The sequence below is a fragment of the Oncorhynchus kisutch genome, linkage group LG18 (genome assembly GCF_002021735.2).
Source record: "Oncorhynchus kisutch isolate 150728-3 linkage group LG18, Okis_V2, whole genome shotgun sequence".
Lineage (NCBI taxonomy): Eukaryota > Metazoa > Chordata > Actinopteri > Salmoniformes > Salmonidae > Oncorhynchus > Oncorhynchus kisutch.
In genome coordinates, this window is record NC_034191.2 from 36,915,467 (window position 1) to 36,935,800 (window position 20,334).

The window sequence follows — 20,334 nt, forward strand, 5'->3', positions numbered from 1 at the left end:
AATATCTCTTACATTTTCTTTAGTTATAAAAGAAGGAACACGAGCGAGTTCAAAACTAAACGTCACATCCGTGCACTGGTTCAAAGGCTAGCCAATGAGACTAGCGAAACCATTGCATTGCGGTAATGCGGTTCAGAAAGGGAGACAAGTCAATTGTGCGGCCGACAACAGTCAGGCAGGTCTCTGGGGCAATAAAAACAGTATTTTATGTTCGTTTTACATCCGTAATGTGTTTGAGATGTTTGTGTTTTATGCCATGATTGACTAATTCCTCTGATAAGACAGAAAGGGGTGCTTTGGCGGATGATTTTTAGAGAGCTGCATTCAGCAGTTGCTAACAAACGTTAGCTAGCCGCCGCCGGGCGGTCTGTTGTTATAGTCTGCATGGTGGTTCTGAGAACCATGAGCCGTGCTGCACCCCACACTGGAGGCCGTACTCACTCAAACCAGGACAGGCAAGGCGGATCGGAGGGTGGGACACACGGATGTCAACTGTCAGCTTCCCTTTTTGACTGACTACAGACAATCGGGCCCAAAGGAGAAGCTACTAACAGTAACTGTCTGGCCCCTGGTGACATCCACACAATCAGAGCCCAGGACAGGACCACCAAGTAGGGTAGTCTCCCCTTAATGAAGGTAACGTCAACCACATTGTTGTCATTTTGTGTCACTTCCTGAATGTACCCTGTTGATTTTCCCAATAAGAGAGAGGATTAGGGAATGGTACCTTAGAGCTTTGCAAGACACTCATTCAGCCTTTAGCTCAGAGTTGGATATGATTTATTAAGGGCTTTGAAGTTGATCTTGACCGTGACCCTCTAATTACTCATAGATAGATTACCTATATCTATCTATCTACATCAAATTGTCATTATAATTGGCCACCATCTTGTGTATTTGGCTCCTTGACATAAATGTTTTTTGTTGTTAAAGGTTCCTGATATTCCTGTTTATCTATGTCAAATCTTGACTATTTCCAGATGAGTGCAGTCCGTGGAGGAACAATCACCTGGCGGCCACAGCCCTGGCAGGACGGTGACAGTGGGGGAGGGGAGCCCCTTTCGGACAGTGACTCTGAAGAAGAGGACTTTCCCGACGACAGCACCACTCCTTTAGGAGACTACGTCACACATGGTATGGTAGAATGGGAACGTCCAAATGATTGCATCAGTCATGTTACTCAGAGAGCTCATCATGTGCTGTGTGTGTGTGTGTGTGTGTGTGTGTGTGTGAAAAGTTTGGCCACATCTACTCATTCAAAGGTTTTTCTTTATTTTTACTATTTTATACATTGTAGAATAATAGTGAAGACATCAACAATATGAAATAAAACACATGGAATCATGTAGTAACCAAAAAAGTGTTAAACAAATCTAAATATATTTGAGATTCTTCAAAGTAGCCACCTTGATGACAGCTTTGCACACTCTTGGCATTCTCTCAACCAGCTTCATGAGGAATGCTTTTCCAACAGTCTTGAAGGAGTTCCCACATATGCTGAGCACTTGTTGGCTGCTTTTCCTTCACTATGTGGTCCAACTCATCCCAAACCATCCCAATAGGGTTGAGGTCGGGTGATTGTGGAGGCCAGGTCATCTGATGCAGTACCATCACTCTCCTTGGTCAAATAGCCCTTACACAGCCTGAGTGTGTTTTGGGTCATTGTCCTGTTGAAAAACAAATGATAGTCCCACTAAGTGCCAACCAGGCTGGGATGGCGTATCGCTGCAGAATGCTGTGGTAGCCATACTGGTTAAGTGTGTCTTGAATTCTAAATAAATCACAGTGTCACCAGCAAAGCACCCCCACATCATCACACCACCTGCTCCATGCTTCACGGTGGGAACCACACATGCGGATATCATCCGTTCACCTACTCTGCGTCTCACAAAGACATGGCGGTTGAAACCAAAAATCTCAAATTTGGACTTATCAGACCAAAGGACAGAAGGTCTAAGGTCTAATTTCCACCGGTCTAATGTCCATTGCTCATGTTTCTTTGCCCAAGCAAATCTCTTCTTCTTATTGGTGTCCTTTAAGTAGTGATTTCTTTGCAACAATTCGACCATGAAGGCCTGATTCACGTAGTCTCCTCTGAACAGTTGACATTGAAATGTGTCTGTTACTTGAACTCTGTGAAGCATTTATTTAGACTGCAATCTGAGGTGCAATTAATTGTAATTTATTTATCCTCTGCAGCAGAGGATAACTCTGGGTCTTCCTTTCCTGTGGCGGTCCTCATGAGAGCCAGTTTCATCATAGCGCTTGATGGGTTTTTGCGACTGCACTTTAAAAGTTCTTGAAATTTTCCATATTGACTGACCTTCATGTCTTAAATTAATGATGGACTGTTGTTTCTCTTAGCTTATTTGAGCTGTTCTTGCCATAATATGGACTTGGTCTTTTACCAAATAGGGCTATCTTCTGTATACCACCTTTACCTTGTCACAACACAACTGATTGGCTCAAATGTATTCAGAAAAAATAAATTCCACAAATAAACTTTTAACACACCTGTTAATTGAAATGCATTCCAGGGGACTACCTCGTGAAGCTGGTTGAGAGAATGCCAAGAGTGTGTGAAGCTGTCAGGGCAAAGGGTGCTACTTTGAAGAATCTGAAATATATTTTGATTGGTTTAACCCTTTTTTGGTTACTACATGATTCCGTATGTGTTATTTCATAGTTTTGATGTCTTCACTATTATTCTACAATGTAGAATATAGTAGAAATAATGGAAAACCCCTTGAATGAGTAAGTGTCTAAACTTTTGCCTGGTACTGTAAGTCTCATTTGCCTCACTTTTTACCTATTCTCACCCTCAGGGTTGAAGCAGCTATTGGATGCTCAGCAGCTGTGTGATGTCACTCTGTTAGTGGAGGGGAAGAGGTTTATGTGTCACAGGTGGGATCAAAGACCTTCTTTTAATTCTAGTGTACTAGATCCAGACCGTGCATGTTGCTACACACAAAGGAATATGTTACACACACTTGGATGCCTACTGCTGTTTTAGTGCTCTAGTCTCCTGCAGTTCATTGTAGTCACACCCTATGTGAATGACGTCATGCTTCTACCTCTCTTCAGAGTCCTCTTGGCAGCGGTCAGCCCGTATTTCCGTGCCATGTTCACTAGCCCGTTGGTGGAGTCCCGCCTCACTGAGATCCGATTGGAGGAGGTGACGCCGTCAGTCATGGAGACTGTCATCCAGTTTGTCTACACTGGGGAGGCGGGGCTCTGCCTGGACACGGCCGAGGACCTGTTTGTCGCGGCCAATCGGCTTCAAGTGATGCCCCTGCAGGACCTGTGCTCCAGGTAACTATATAGTCAGTACTGCCTGATATAGATGCGTTGTATTTTCCCCGGTCCAGAATGCTGCTCATACTCCTAAGCATATGCAGTTCAGTAACTGCCACAGAGTTTTGATAGCATTTTTAAAAAAAACATATTTTATTGTCTGGTTTTCCATCCTCAAATATCTGTGTGTCCGTAGGTTCCTGTTTGAACACCTGTCTGTGGACAACTGCCTGGGCATGTACTCTCTGGCCCGCTCCCACCACGACCAGCTGCTCCTGAGGGCCTCTCTGAGGCTGGTGGCCCAGCACTTCCCACGCGTGGCCCGCCAGAAGGACTTCCTGCTGCTGGACCCAGGTACCCTGGGAAGCCTGCTGGGCTCTGACCGCCTGGGCATAGACTCTGAGGCAGAGGTGTACGACGCGGCGCGCCGCTGGGCCGAGCACCAACCCCTGGACCGTTACAGCCACATGCCGGCCCTGCTCCACCACCTCCGCCCTGGCCTGCTGTCCCTGGAGGAGAGCCAGCGGCTGAGCCAGGAGCTGGGCCCTGCGGCAGCCGGGGAGGGCCTGGGGGGCCCGCTGAGGCCCCGGGAAGGCATGTTCGAGAAGAAGATAGTGTGTGTGGACCTAAAGCCACGGGAGGATGAGTCGCTGAACGAGAGGGACTTCACGGTGGACTGCTTCGACCCACGCACAGGAAAATGGGAGAAGCTGGCTGCCCTGGGCTCTCTGCTGTGCCCAGGTTGCACGGCCATTGGGGGGCGGCTGTTCGTAGCGGGGGGCATCCTGCGGGGGGGCACGGTGTCCACGGAGGTCCATGAGTATGACTCTGTGTTGGATCGCTGGCAGGAGCGGTCGCCCATGGTGCAGCCCCGGGCCATGCTGGGTCTGCTGGGCTGTGGGGAGTCACTCTACGCCCTGGGGGGCTGCAACAGAGGAGCCATGCTGGACTCCTGTGAGATCCTGGACCTGGCCTCTCTCCAGTGGGGCCCTGGGCCCCGTCTGCCCCTGCCACTGCGCTCCTTTGCCTGTGCCGCCTTGCGCGGCCGCATCTACCTGCTGGGCGGCACCACGCTGGAGCAGAACCGGGCGGTGGTGCACGCTGGCGTGCTCATCTACCACACCCTGACTGACTCATGGACCCGCGTGGGACTGGACTCTGGCGCCACCTGCCTGGCCGGAGGGGTGGCAGTGCGGGGAGGGGTCTGTGCCATTGGAGGCTACATGAGGGACGCCACGAAGTTTATAGATGGAAACTACACCCATCTGGAACCTCTGGAAGCCACGGGGCGGGTGCTGTTCTTCAGGGAGGGCCGGGGCACAGGGGTGGAAAGGGAGGTGACAGGGGCAGTGGTGTCTGAGAGGGGTGGGGGTGGGGGGAGTGACCGAGCCCCCAGTCCGGTGGTTTTCCCGGGGTTGCCCAGGCGGATTGCTGCCGGGGGCGTGGCCAGGTGGAAACGCAGGATATACGTGCTGGGCGGGGAGAACGGCTCCCGTTTCTATGACAGTGTGTACTGTTGGAAGCCTGGCTGGCGCAGCTGGGTCCAGAGACGGGAGAAACTACCCGGAGACACGGGGGGAGTCAGCCAGTTCGGCTGTACCACCCTCAAGTTCCCCAAGAAACACATCCTGTCCCGGCTGAGACTGGCTAGGGAGGACCGCAATCCTGATGATGACTAGCCACAGCCGGATGAATGAGTTGTGGCTAAGACCAGCATTCTTGGGGTTTCAGTAATGAAATGTTATCAACTTTTTACACTTGAGAAAGTGGGGGGGAAGGGGACTCGCATCTGAATGTAACCACCGAATGCCACAACAACACTAAAGTTCTAATCAAAAATGATTTGAATGCATTTCAATGGTCTGAAACTTGTCTGCCTGTTGAATACACATCCTCAGCCTTTGCCACCTTCTATAGGAATTTAACGACTGCATAGGGCTATGTTTTGGATGACTGGCTGCGAATGTTTATTGAATTGTTTTATTTCTGCCTTTTCTATTCCAGACATTCTGAAATTCACTAAAGCATCCCATGTATGTAACTTTAGTCTTTCACTTTTCAATGATTCCAGGGCCATGTTCATTAGGCACGAAACGGAAGAAAATGAACTGAAAAAGGGAAGGACTACCTACCAGGACTTGTCCAATAACCTAAACATTCATTTTCCATTGCAACATGTTTTGTAATGTTTTTTTTTATTTAATGCTCTAATAAACATGACCTAGATTTCAGTCACTTGTTATTTTTGGTCAGTTTCTCTTCATCGCTATTCACCCTGACACTTATCCTCCTCCAATCAGATATAGTGTTCTCATCAGAGGGGATAACGTGGTTTCGTAATCATTATTGCCCCCAAGTCGCCAAATGATGTTTTATTTAATTTTCAGATGCATGGGTTACTTACCGCAAGAGCATGCAGATCTGCCAGAATACCTGACACCTAAATATTTGTTTTATTTTAGATTTTAGTTGAACACGCCCCTTTACTCTATAGAGCTGTGTGAAGATATTTGGAGTTTAAATGTGTATGTGTGTTGGGGTGTGAATGTTGGATTATGGTATGTAACAACAGGGGAGTCGTCTCTCCCCCCCCCTCCCCCCCCCAATCCCTCACACCCCTTAAGAGAAACATCACCTGACTGATGTAATCTGATGTTTTTGATCTGAAAGTCAAATTGATAATTTGATGACAGTTATGCTATCAAATGATTAAAGGAATATTTGCTTAAGAGTTTTGGGATTCTCCTGTTTTACAAGTTTCCTCTGGGCTACGACAACAGGTCCTTTTGTCATTTTGCGTATGTTACTAAAATCGAAGAAATCATTAACCAGATTTACATTAGAGTGAATGGTCTTGTACTCATGCACACATCTCCTAGTCTCCCTCAACACATTTCCAGCAGGGTGGGGGTGAAACCATTGGTCAGAGACCGACAGGACAGAGGATGTGGTCTTTGTTTGTGCTTTAGGCATATTTTGGGTCACGGTAAACCAAATGTTAACACCTGTAACATTCATTTGATTAAGTTACCAATAGAATTTGCACACGGAAGAGAAAATCTAGTTTGTTTGACATGTTACGATAGGTTGAACTGAACTAATGGGGTTTATTTTACTACAACTGAACCGTGTGTGTACTGTAAGTGAACATTGAAGAGGCTAGGCGTTAATTATTACTGTCATTAATAAACCTCTGAATTAGCCTCTTCTGGCGACCAAAAGGTCTTACTGACCAACCACTCTGACCATTCTCTCCTCCTTCACATGACCATTTTCTCCTTCACCTGACCATTCTCTCCTTCACCTGGCCTTTCTCTCCTTCACCTGGCCATTCTCTTATGCCTTATCGTCCGTTAGAATGTGAGCAGCGCTAGTTAATAGACACTAATATTATCATTATCCTATCTGTATATCTGTCTACAGGTCTGTAGCCTACAAAAACTCAGCAAAAAAAACAAACGTCCCTTTTTCAGAACCGTGTCTTTCAAAGAAAATTTCACAGATCTTCATTGTAAAGGGTTTAAACACTGTTTGCCATGCAATTAATGAACATGCACCTGTGGAACGGTTGTTAAGACACTAAGAGCTTACAGACGGTAGGTAATTAAGGTCACAGTTATGAAAACTTAGGACACTAAAGAGGCCGTTCTACTGACTCTGAAAAACATCAGAAAAAGATGCCCAGGTTCTCTGCTCATCTGCGTGAACGTGCCTTAGGCATGCTGCAAGGAGGCATGAGGACTGCAGATGTGGCCAGGGCAATAAATTGCCATGTCTGTACTGTGAGACACCTAAGACAGTGCTACAGGGAGACAGGATGGACAGCTGATCGTCCTCACAGTGGCAGACCACGTGTAACACCACCCGCACAGGATCGGTACATCCGAACATCACACCTGTGGGACAGGTACAGGATGGCAACAACAACTGCCCGAGTTACAACAGAAACGCACAATCCCTCCATCAGTGCTCAGACTGTCCACAATAGGCTGAGAGAGGTTGGACTGAGGGCTTATAGGCCTGTTGTAAAGGCAGGTCCTCACCAGACATCACCGGCAACAAGGTCACCTATGGGCACAAACTCGTTTTGTCCCACCAGGGTTGATGGTCGGATTCGCGTTTATCATCGAAGAAATGAGTGTCACACCGAGGCCTGTACTCTGGAGCGGGATCAATTTGGAGGTGGAGGGTTCGTCATGGTCTGGGGCGGTGTGCCACAGCATCATCGGACTGAGCTTGTTACCATTGCAGGCAATCTCAACGCTGTGCGTTACAGGGAAGACATCCTCCTCCCTCATGTGGTACCCTCCCTGCAGGCTCATCCTAACATGACCCTCCAGCATGACAATGCCACCAGCCATACTGCTCGTTCTGTGTGCGATTTCCTGCAAGACAGGAATGTCAGTGTTCTGGAATGGCCAGCGAAGAGCCCGGATCTCAATCCCATTGAGCACGTCTGGGACCTGTTGGATCGGAGGGTGAGGCCTAGGGCCATTCCCCCCAGAAATGTCCGGGAACTTGCAGGTGCCTTGGTGGAAGAGTGGGGTAACATCTCACAGCAAGAACTGGCAACTCTGGGTGCAGTCCATGAGGAGGAGATGCACTGCAGTACTTAATGCAGCTGGTGGCCACACCAGATACTGACGGTTACTTTAGATTTTGACCCCTCCTTTGTTCAGGGACACATTATTCCATTTCTGTTAGTCACATGTCTGTGGAACTTGGTCAGTTTATGTCTCTTTTATCTAATCTTGTTATGTTCATATTTACACATGTTAAGTTTGCTGAAAATAAACGCAGTTGACAGTGAGAGGACGTTTCTTTTTTTGCTGAGTTTAGTTTTGAATCTACATAGTTTTAAATTATACCTGATTCTCTCCATGTATCATTTATCATAATGATGTCTTATGTCAAACTGGGTATTTGTATAGCTCCATTTATTGACATATACAATACTGTAGAGTAAGCCACTGCTTAGGGCTTACATCCAGGGAATGTCCCGTCTTCCAGTCTATGTTTCAGACCAACGGTGGCACTGTGGGAGGGTACTTTTTGGCAGGACGGACCATGACTTGGTGGCCAGTAAGTTCAACTTCATCTTTAACCTCTTTGCCAGCTCGTGTATTTGAACCCTTATTAACCTGTATTTTAGCTAACCCTTTGGGACTCTGCAGTCACCTTTCTTGTCTTGCTCAGTCCCATTGTCTATATTACAGCCTGTATGCGAGAGGACAGTACCACTCCAAAATAATTTTGGGATATTTGTTTCATTAGTCCAAAAGCGTTTTGCATGTCAGCAGACAAGTTTTCAAGAGCCAGGATTTTCAAGAAGCAACGTGTCACATCATCACGACGATGTGCTTTTCCTTTAACAGTTCTCCCCCTTCTCTCTCTCTCTCTAGGTTGTAGCGTCACTGTTTGCCAGTAATATTGGTAGCGGTCACTTTGTGGGCCTTGCTGGTACCAGAGCAGCAGGTGGTATTGCTGTGGGGGGATTTGCGTGGAACGTAAGTATAATTTGACGCCTAAAAAGATGTTATGACATGTTGTTACAGGGTTTCGAGTACACAACACAATGACAATACTTTCTAATATGTGCTGATCAGGAAATTGAGATTCTTCTGACATTGGAGCCCTCTCTCTACCCAGGCCTTGTTTATTGTGCTCCTATTGGGCTGGCTGTTTGTCCCTGTCTACCTCACAGCGGGGGTAAGTTACACAAGACCATTGTATGCCGGCAAACATGGCATACTGGAGAGATTTGTGTCCATTGGTAATTTCTGCATTTCTTGTTGCTTAGGTAATTACAATGCCTCAGTACCTGAAGAAGAGGTTTGGGGGAACCAGGATCAGTTTGTACCTCTCCGTCATTTCTCTGTTCCTCTACATCTTCACCAAGATCTCTGTGAGTGTAGGACAGGGCTCCCCAACCCTGTTCCTGGAGAGCTACTGTCGTGTAGGTCTTCGCTCCAACCTTAATCTAGTGCACCTGATTCTAATTATTAGCTCGTTGATGGGTTAGTTACAACTGGAGTTACAGCGAAAACCCACAGGAGGGCGGCTCTCCAGGAACAGGGTTGGAGAGCCCTGGTCCGGGACAACACTATGAGGCACTGTAACATGCTATAAACGTCCGACACGGTCCTTTATCATGACATTTTCTTCAATATTGATAGTATCTGTGGTATTTCTAAGTCTCCTGAGTTCCGTACGTTTGATTGAGGTATGAAAGGCATTGCGATATAAACATACCCGTGGACCAGTCTGACTGTCTCCTCATCTCTCTCTCTCCGGGTGGACATGTTCTCCGGGGCTGTGTTCATACAGCAGGCTCTAGGCTGGAACATCGATGTGGCTGTGATTGCCCTCCTCTCCATCACAGCTCAAATCAAATCAAATCAAATTTGATTTGTCACATACACATGGTTAGCAGATGTTAATGCGAGTGTAGCGAAATGCTTGTGCTTCTAGTTCCGACAATGCAGTAATAACCAACAAGTAATCTAACTAACAATTACAAAACTACTGTCTTATACACAGTGTAAGGGGATAAAGAATATGTACATAAGGATATACAGTGCCTTGCGAAAGTATTCGGCCCCCTTGAACTTTGCGACCTTTTGCCACATTTCAGGCTTCAAACATAAAGATATAAAACTGTATTTTTTTGTGAAGAATCAACAACAAGTGGGACACAATCATGAAGTGGAACGACATTTATTGGATATTTCAAACTTTTTTAACAAATCAAAAACTGAAAAATTGGGCGTGCAAAATTATTCAGCCCCTTTACTTTCAGTGCAGCAAACTCTCTCCAGAAGTTCAGTGAGGATCTCTGAATGATCCAATGTTGACCTAAATGACTAATGATGATAAATACAATCCACCTGTGTGTAATCAAGTCTCCGTATAAATGCACCTGCACTGTGATAGTCTCAGAGGTCCGTTAAAAGCGCAGAGAGCATCATGAAGAACAAGGAACACACCAGGCAGGTCCGAGATACTGTTGTGAAGAAGTTTAAAGCCGGATTTGGATACAAAAAGATTTCCCAAGCTTTAAACATCCCAAGGAGCACTGTGCAAACGATAATATTGAAATGGAAGGAGTATCAGACCACTGCAAATCTACCAAGACCTGGCCGTCCCTCTAAACTTTCAGCTCATACAAGGAGAAGACTGATCAGAGATGCAGCCAAGAGGCCCATGATCACTCTGGATGAACTGCAGAGATCTACAGCTGAGGTGGGAGACTCTGTCCATAGGACAACAATCAGTCGTATATTGCACAAATCTGGCCTTTATAGAAGAGTGGCAAGAAGAAAGCCATTTCTTAAAGATATCCATAAAAAGTGTTGTTTAAAGTTTGCCACAAGCCACCTGGGAGACACACCAAACATGTGGAAGAAGGTGCTCTGGTCAGATGAAACCAAAATTGAACTTTTTGGCAACAATGCAAAACGTTATGTTTGGCGTAAAAGCAACACAGCTCATCACCCTGAACACACCATCCCCACTGTCAAACATGGTGGTGGCAGCATCATGGTTTGGGCCTGCTTTTCTTCAGCAGGGACAGGGAAGATGGTTAAAGCCAAATACAGGACCATTCTGGAAGAAAACCTGATGGAGTCTGCAAAAGACCTGAGACTGGGACGGAGATTTGTCTTCCAACAAGACAATGATCCAAAACATAAAGCAAAATCTACAATGGAATGGTTCAAAAATAAACATATCCAGGTGTTAGAATGGCCAAGTCAAAGTCCAGACCTGAATCCAATGGAGAATCTGTGGAAAGAACTGAAAACTGCTGTTCACAAATGCTCTCCATCCAACCTCACTGAGCTCGAGCTGTTTTGCAAGGAGGAATGGGAAAAAATTTCAGTCTCTCGATGTGCAAAACTGATGGAGATATACCCCAAGCGACTTACAGCTGTAATCGCAGCAAAAGGTGGCGCTACAAAGTATTAACTTAAGGGGGCTGAATAATTTTGCACGCCCCATTTTTCAGTTTTTGATTTGTTAAAAAAGTTTGAAATATCCAATGAATGTCGTTCCACTTCATGATTGTGTCCCACTTGTTGTTGATTCTTCACAAAAAAATACAGTTTTATATCTTTATGTTTGAAGCCTGAAATGTGGCAAAAGGTCGCAAAGTTCAAGGGGGCCGAATACTTTCGCAAGGCACTGTATGAATGAGTGATGGTACAGAGCAGCATAGGCAAGATACAGTAGATGATATCGAGTACAGTATATACATATGAGATGAGTATGTAAACAAAGTGGCATAGTTAAAGTGGCTAGTGATACATGTATTACATAAGGATGCAGTCGATGATATAGAGTACAGTATATACGTATGCATATGAGATGAATAATGTAGGGTAAGTAACATTATATAAGGTAGCATTGTTTAAAGTGGCTAGTGATATATTTACATCATTTCCCATCAATTCCCATTATTAAAGTGGCTGGAGTTGAGTCAGTGTCATTGTCAGTGTGTTGGCAGCAGCCACTCAATGTTAGTGGTGGCTGTTTAACAGTCTGATGGCCTTGAGATAGAAGCTGTTTTTCAGTCTCTCGGTCCCAGCTTTGATGCACCTGTACTGACCTCGCCTTCTGGATGATAGCCGGGTGAACAGGCAGTGGCTCGGGTGGTTGATGTCCTTGATGATCTTTATGGCCTTCCTGTAACATCGGGTGGTGTAGGTGTCCTGGAGGGCAGGTAGTTTGCCCCCGGTGATGCGTTGTGCAGACCTCACTACCCTCTGGAGAGCCTTACGGTTGAGGGCGGAGCAGTTGCCGTACCAGGCGGTGATACAGCCCGCCAGGATGCTCTCGATTGTGCATCTGTAGAAGTTTGTGAGTGCTTTTGGTGACAAGCCGAATTTCTTCAGCCTCCTGAGGTTGAAGAGGCGCTGCTGCGCCTTCTTCACGATGCTGTCTGTGTGAGTGGACCAATTCAGTTTGTCTGTGATGTGTATGCCGAGGAACTTAAAACTTGCTACCCTCTCCACTACTGTTCCATCGATGTGGATAGGGGGGTGTTCCCTCTGCTGTTTCCTGAAGTTCACAATCATCTCCTTAGTTTTGTTGACGTTGAGTGTGAGGTTATTTTCCTGACACCACACTCCGAGGGCCCTCACCTCCTCCCTGTAGGCCGTCTCGTCGTTGTTGGTAATCAAGCCTACCACTGTTGTGTCGTCCGCAAACTTGATGATTGAGTTGGAGGCGTGCGTGGCCACGCAGTCGTGGGTGAACAGGGAGTACAGGAGAGGGCTCAGAACGCACCCTTGTGGGGCCCCAGTGTTGAGCTCTGTACACAGTCACAGGTAACATCTGTTTGATCAAATTATACACAAAACGCTTTCATTACTTGTGGTAGAAAAGGCTGTCCACGATTAAAGAGAGGTCATGTTTGGAAAAGATTAACCATAGGAAAAAAACAGGGCCTTAAGCATTTTGTCTGTTACCCTCGACCCACAAGCACAGCTGATTCTACTTGTCAACTTATCATCAAACCCTTGACAAGTTGAATCAGGTGTTTTTGTCCAGGGCTACAATGAAAATGTGTGCTGTTGGGGGTACTCGAGGACTGGAGTTTGGAAACACTGTCCTGGATAAGGAGTTCCCAAACTCGGTCCTGGGGCCCTCCCTGTGTGCACATATTGGGAAACCCTGTCCTAGATGACCTCAGTAGTTTGTTCATCAACTGGGTTATTGTTGCCTAGTCACCTTACCTCTATGCATATCTATCTACCTCAGTCACTCCAGTATCCGTGCACATGTAAAGATGGTATTGGAACTGACTTAAAAAAATATTTCCTGTATATAGTATGCTTGCTTGCTTACTTTGTGTATTTAATATTTCTTATTCTTATTTCTCGTGTGTTTTTTTCTATTACTACATTGTTAATGGTTATTGCATTGTTGGGTTTTGAGTTTGCAAGAAAGCCGTTTCACTGTATGTGACATTGTAACTTGAAATGTGTTCATCTGTAATGATCTGTTTTGCTCACTAGGGGGCCTAGCTGCTCTGATGTACACAGACACCGTCCGTCCATACATTCGTCATCATCGCTGGCGCCTTCAGCCTCACAGGTTTCGGTAAGTTTAGAGTCCTGTGTCCAGAGTCCAAACACATTCCACCCTGTTGACTCCACTTGTTTCTCAACGCATGATGGAGTAACAAGAAATGGAGATGTTTCTTTATCGGTGCTTAAATGTCCTTTTATCTCCTGTACTTTTTGTTTATGCTTGCATGTGTATAGATAATGTATAAAAACTGGTACCAATGATGTATCGATGATGTTATGTATTATAGATAGTGTACCTCCAAATGAAATACTGTACCATGTTTTGACTATGACTGCATTTAGTGTCTCAACTCTATTTGAGTGGTCCACAATGTGACTTTTAAAATGTGTATTTTGTATTGTCAACTATTCTATCATTGTGGAATGACACTTTAATAAATATTTTAAACTCATGACTCAACTGGTCATGATGAATTAGTTGCTGTGTCTAGTGGATCTGTTAGTGCAGCCCTTCCTTACTCACTCTCTCCCTCCCTCCCTCCCTCCTTCATCCAACCTCCCTCCCTCGTTTCGCATTCACCACCTTTAGTAAACCACTTCCTTGATCCAGCCTCACACTAGGCTACCCTGGGGCGGCCGTCATTGAAAATAAGACTTGCCTAGTTAAATAAAAAATAAAACTGTCGACCCACTATACAGTGCCTTGCAAAAGTATTCATCCCCCTTGACATTTTTACTATTTTGTTGCTTTACAACCTGTAATTTAAATGGATTTTTATGTGGATTTCATGTAATGGACATACACAAAATAGTCAAAATTGGTGAAGTAAAATGTAAAAAATGTAAAAAAACGGAAAAGTGGGGCGTGCATATGTACAGTTGAAGTGTGAAGTTTACATACACTTAGGTTGGCTTCATTAAAACTTGTTTTTCAACCACTCCACACATTTCTTGTTAACAAACTATAGTTTTGGCAAGTCGGTTAGGACATCTACTTTGTGCATGACACAAGTCATTTTTTCCAACAATTGTTTACAGACATATTATTTCACTTATAATTCACTGTATCACAATTCCAGTGGGTCAGAAGGTTACATACACTAAGTTGACTGTGCCTTTAAACAGCTTGGAAAATTCCAGAAAATTATGTTATGGCCTCAGAAGCTTCTGATAGGCTAATTGACATCATTTGAGTCAATTGGAGGTGTACCTGTGGATGCATTTCAAGGCCTACCTTCAAACTCAGTGCCTCTTTGCTTGACATCATGAGAAAATCAAAAGAAATCAGCCATGACCTCAGAAAAAAATGTGTAGACCTCCACAAGTCTGGTTCATCATTGGGAGCAATTTCCAAACACCTGAAGGTACCATGTTCATCTGTTCGAACAATAGTACACAAGTATAAACACCATGGGACCACGCAGCCATCATACCGCTCAGGAAGGAGACGCATTCTGTCTCCTAGAGATGAACGTACTTTGGTGAAAAGTGCAAATCAATCCCAGAACAACAGCAAAAGGACCCTGTGAAAATGCTGGAGGAAACAGGTACAAAAGTATCTATATGCACAGTAAAACGAGTCCTATATCACCATAACCAGAAAGGCAGCTCAGCAAGGAAGAAGCCACTGCTCCAAAAGACTATGGTTTGCAACTGCACATGGGGACAAAGATTGTACTTTTTGGAGAAATGTCCTCTGGCCTGATTAAACAAAAATAGAACTGTTTGGCCATAATGACCATCGTTATGTTTGGAGGAAAAAGAGGGAGGCTTGCCAGCCGAAGAACACCATCCCAACCGTGAAGCATTGGGGTGGCAGCATCATGTTGTTGGTGCGCTTCACAAAATAGATGGCATCGTGAGGGGAGAAAATGATGTGGATATATTGAAGCAACCTGTGGATGTATTTCAAGGCCTACCTTCAAACTCAGTGCCTCTTTGCTTGACATCATGAGAAAATCAAAACAATCAGCCAAGACCTCCACAACATCTCAAGACATCAGTCAGGAAGTTAAAGCTTGGTCACAAATGGGTCTTCCAAATGGACAATGACCCCAAACATACTATCAAAGTTGTGGCAAAATGGCTTAAGGACAACAAAGTCAAAGTATCGGAGTGGCAATCACAAAGCCCTGACCTCAATCCTATAGAAAATTTGTGGGCAGAACTGGAAAAGCGTGTACAAGCAAGCAGGCCGACAAACCTGACTCAGTTACACCAGCTCTGTCAGGAGGAATGGGCCAGAATTCATCCAACTTATTGTGGGAAGCTTGTGGAAGGCTATCCAAAACGTTTGACCCAAGTTAAACAATTTAAAGGCATTGCTACCAAATACCAATTAAGTGCATGTAAACTTATGACCCACTGGGAATGTGATGAAAGAAATAAAAGCTGAAATAAATAATTATATTATTCTGACATTTCACAATCTTAAAATAAAGTGGTGATCTTAACTGACCTAAGACTAGGAATTTGTCAAGAATTGTGAAAAACTGAGTTTAAATGTATTTGGCTAAGGTGTATGTAAAATTTCGACTTCAACTGTATTCACATCCTTTGCTATGCAGCCCCTAAATAAGATCTGGTGCAACCAATTACCTTCAGAAGTCACATAATTAGTTAAACAAAGTCCACCTGTGTGCAATCTAAGTGTCACATGATCTGTCACATGATCTCAGTATATATACACCTGTTCTGAAAGGCTAAAGAGTCTGCAACACCACTAAGCAAGGGGCACCATCAAGCAAGCAGCACCATGAAGACCAAGGAGTTCTCCAAACAGGTCAGGGTCAAAGTTGTGGAGAAGTACAGTTCAGGGTTGAGTTATAAAAAAGTATCTAAAACTTTGAACATCCCACAGAGCACCATTAAATCCATTATAAAAAAACGGAAAGTATATGGCACCACAACAAACCTGCCAAGAGAGGGCCGCCCACCAAAACTCACAGACCAGGCAAGGAGGGCATTAATTAGAGAGGCAACAAAGATCATCTATAAGTCTTTGCTAGGTATAGCTCTGCCTTATCTCAGGCAGATTGGAGTCTCTGTCCATAGGACCACTTTAAGCCATACACTCCACAGAGCTGGGCTTTACAGAAGAGTGGCCAGAAAAAAGTAATTGCTTAAGGAAAGAAATAAGCAAACACGTTTGGTGTTCCCCAAAAGGTATGTGGGAGACTCCCCAAACATATGGAAGAAGGTATTCTGGTCAGATGAGACTAAAATTGAGCTTTTTCACCATCAAGGAAAACGCTATGTCTGGTGCAAACCCAACACCTCTCATCACCCTAAGAACACCATCCCCACAATGAAGCATGGTAGTGGCAGCATCAGGCTGTGGGGATGTTTTTCATCAGCAGGGACTGGGAAACTGGTCAGAATTGAAGGAATGATGGATGGCGCTAAATAGAGGGAAATTCTTGAGGGAAACCTGTTTGTCTTCAAGCGATTTGAGACTGGAACAGAGGTTCATCTTCCAGCAAGACAATGACCCTAAGCATACTGCTAAAGCAACACTCGAGTGGTTTAAGGGGAAACATCTAAATGTCTTGGAATGGCCTAGTTAAAGCCCAGACCTCAATCCAATTGAGAATCTGTGGTATGACTTAAAGACTGCTGTACACCAGCGGAACCCACCCAACTTGAAGGAGCTGGAGCTGTTTTACCTTGAAGAATGGGGAAAAATCCCAGTGGTTAGATGTTCCAAGCTTATAGAGACATACTCCAAGAGACTTGCAGCTGTAATTGCTGCAAAAGGTGGCTCTACAAAGTATAGACTTTTGGGGGGGGTGAATAGTTATGCACGCTCAAGTTCTGTTTTTTTTGTCTTATTTCTTGTTTGATTCACAATACATTTTTTGCATCTTTAAAGTGCTAGGCAAGTTGTGTAAATAAAATGATACAACCCCCCCCAAAATCCATTATAATTCCAGGTTGTAAAGCAACAAAATAGAAAAAATGCCTAAGGGGTGTGAATACTTTCGCAAGCCACTATATATCCCCCAGTCCACTCCTCCTGACCTCTGTAACCTATGTGACAGTGTGTGTGTGTGTGTGTCCCTCTTCCTTTCTCTTCCTGTCCTCAGCCTTCTTTGAGGTGGGGGGCTACAATGCTCTGCTGGAGAAGTACAGGTTAGCACTGCCCTCCACGTACCAGTCCCTGGAGCCCCAGCTCTACAACATCTCCCCCCAGTGCTTCACCCCCGAAAATGACGCCTTCCAGCTGCTGGGACCTGCCCTGGCCAGGGGTCCTCTTTGGCATCACCATCGTGGGCGGCTGGTATTGGTGCACTGACCAGGTGAATAAGCTCATAGGATCACAGTGGATGGAATTCATATGTGCGTTTATTTCATATTGCATTCACTGTAGATGGCACATTCAAAACTGTGATTAGATTTGAGTTGGCACATTGCTGACAATCTAATTTGCATGTGTTACATAATGTTACTGTCTGCTCTGCTCATTCTGTTGCTATGGTGAGAGATACTTAAATTAGATGGATGTGAAACAACATGGATCAGACAGAAAGATTGAATCGTTGGTTGAGTTGATCTGGGATCTTCCCCCATGTCTGTGTATAGGTGATCATGCAGCGCTGCCTGGCGGCCTGCAGTCTGACCCATGTGAAGGCGTCTGCATCATGTGTGGATACCTGAAACTGCTCCCCAGGTTCCTTATGGTGTTCCCTGGAATGATCAGCCGCATGTTCTTCCCAGGTGAGTTCCCAAAATATGCCGTCATAGGATTTACAGAGAGGATTGGAGACTTTGATATTTTAGGTTCATTAACAGGGAAGCAAGCACACAGCAAAAAAAAAACTACATTAATAACAGTTTGTCAAACTTTTGATGCCTTTTTCTTTTACCCTGAAGGGGTGTGTGTGTGTGTGTGGTCCCTCTCTTTTCCTCCTGTCATTATGGGCTCCATGGTGACAGAGCCTGTCTTCTCTCTCTGTTGACAGATGAGGTGGGTTGTGTGGTGCCAGAAGTGTGTGGGACGGAGGTGGGCTGCTCCAACATCGCCTACCCCAAACTGGTGGTCTCTGTGATGCCCAATGGTGAGAAGTCTCTCTTCTCTGCTGAACTAGTTGCTCAGATCTGGGTGACACTTTTACTGTATAATTGTTATTTTTACACATCATTTACTGCGTGCAGTTGTGTGTTGATGGCTACCAAGGTTTTTATCTCTCCCATCATCTTACCTTAATCTTCCTTCCCCCTCCTCTCCCCCAGGTCTGAGGGGCCTGATGCTGGCGGTCATGCTGATGGCCCTGATGAGCTCCCTGGCTTCCATCTTCAACAGCAGCAACACCCTGTTCACCATGGACATCTATACCCGCTTCAGACCGCAGACCAGAGAGAGCAAACGCATGGTGGTTGGCAGGTCTGGGCCTTTTTTCACTTGGTTTAAATAGGAAAACTTGGTTTATGTAGAAAAGTTCAGCTCTCCCAGACCATTTGCTGGAGTAGGTCAATATAACGTACGCTCCAATAAAATGGCTGCCTCTCACTCCGTCTCGCCCTCTGAGAGTGCGGGTCCTCGTCATCGTATCCGTCAGTATCTGCTGGATCCCTGTGGTCCAGGCGGCCCAGAGCGGTCAGCTGTTTGACCAAATCCAATCAGTGACCAGCTACCTGGCCCCTCCCATCGCCTTAGTCTTCTTCCTGGCTGTGTTTGTGAAGAGGGTCAATGAGCAGGTGAGGTCAGAGGGTGTGTTTTCTAGTTACAGAGCAAATTGTTGTGAGATGACATAGGGAAAGTATTGTTGAGTATGAGTGTGAAAGACATCTGGGCCCGTATTCACAAGGCATCTGAAGGTAGTACTGCCGATCTCAGATTAGACCCCCCTTTCATATAACCTTGATCAAAAATGCCAAACTGATTCTAGATCAGCACTCCTACTCTGAAACTCTTTGTGAATGCAGACATATACCACTGGATTAACTTTTCCTTCTTTGATTACTTTGGTACTAAATTGACATTTGTTTCTTTCAGGGGTGTTTTGGGGCCTGATGGGGGGGGGGGGGGCCTAGCTATGGGGCTGTGCCATATGTGGCCAGAGTTTTGGTTTGGCTCAGGCAGCTGCCTGTTCCCCTCACACTGCCCCACTCTGGTGTGTGGAGTCTATTACCTCTACTTCACTGTGCTCCTCTTCTTCTGCACCTTCATCCTGGTGCTGCTTGTCAGCTACTGTACACTGGCCATAGACAACAGGTGAGCGCTTGCCTCAACACTGTTTTATCAAATGCCTGCATCCATATCATTAATGCAGGGGACTCTTACCCACTATTATGAGAACTTATTATAAGCCTATGGTGGTATGCATCTCCCCATATAATGCTCTGAGTGAGGTCTGATGGAACTGAAGTGCTGGGGAGGATAGCACGCAGGGAGGCAGAGGAGAAAAGCCTGACAGCCCAGGTATGAGAAACGTCCACTACACACGACGCAGTCGAGCTCTAATCCATGATGCATTGTGGGTAAGTTGACTGACATCTAAATGTGTTATGCAAGGTGATTTGTAGATCAGTCAGTCTTGACTCGCCTGCAAAGTCTTAACAAGCCCATTACCTTGTTTTGATTTCTTTCCTTTGCTAGTGGATGCTGAAGAACCCGTGTCTGTTGTCTCATTGGCTGGTTCTGTGGAATCAGCAGCTCACAGGCCCAGAGCTCACAGGAGGTTACTGAGGCATCCAAAGTGCTGCCTGACATCAGTGAGGAGCCCTTCTGGAAGAATGTTGTTGATGCTAATGCCCTGGTTATGATGGCTGTGGCAGTTACTATGCATGAGGGGACTAGTAAAAAAATGGCAATGTGACTATTGATAATCATTTTCACTAGATTCTGAATTAAACCAAACTGTATGTCTCATACCTTTTGTTAGTGTACACATATGTGCAAACATCTACTCATGAAAAATAGTCCTTTGTAGGACTTTTCCTTGTCCCTTTCTTGTAATATTATAAAAACGCAATTCAAGTTATGAAATTGGGTGATTACCAATAATCC

The 20,334-nt window shown here is 45.2% G+C and overlaps 2 protein-coding genes across 2 annotated transcripts; both read left to right on the forward strand.

Moving 5' to 3' along the window:
• Window positions 1-83: 83 nt before the first annotated feature.
• Window positions 84-5,536, forward strand: si:dkey-260j18.2 (kelch-like protein 12). Its single transcript, XM_031796467.1, has 5 exons — window positions 84-636; window positions 981-1,134; window positions 2,826-2,904; window positions 3,085-3,312; window positions 3,491-5,536. Exons 1-5 carry the CDS (start codon window positions 631-633, stop codon window positions 4,971-4,973), a joined length of 1,950 nt encoding a protein of 649 aa, XP_031652327.1. The 5' UTR covers window positions 84-630; the 3' UTR covers window positions 4,974-5,536.
• A 2,810-nt stretch (window positions 5,537-8,346) lies between these two features.
• On the forward strand, window positions 8,347-20,143 carry LOC109909374 (sodium/glucose cotransporter 2). The gene is given in 21 exon segments (XM_074933768.1): window positions 8,347-8,376; window positions 8,697-8,801; window positions 8,944-9,003; window positions 9,095-9,198; window positions 9,588-9,675; window positions 12,596-12,620; window positions 13,311-13,348; window positions 13,350-13,395; window positions 17,411-17,552; window positions 17,554-17,623; window positions 17,907-17,955; window positions 17,958-18,041; window positions 18,287-18,382; window positions 18,558-18,708; window positions 18,854-19,035; window positions 19,321-19,340; window positions 19,343-19,539; window positions 19,677-19,732; window positions 19,735-19,746; window positions 19,924-19,938; window positions 19,941-20,143. Coding segments are annotated over 21 exon segments (1,758 nt in total). The 5' UTR covers window positions 8,347-8,361.
• The last annotated feature ends 191 nt before the right edge of the window (window positions 20,144-20,334 follow it).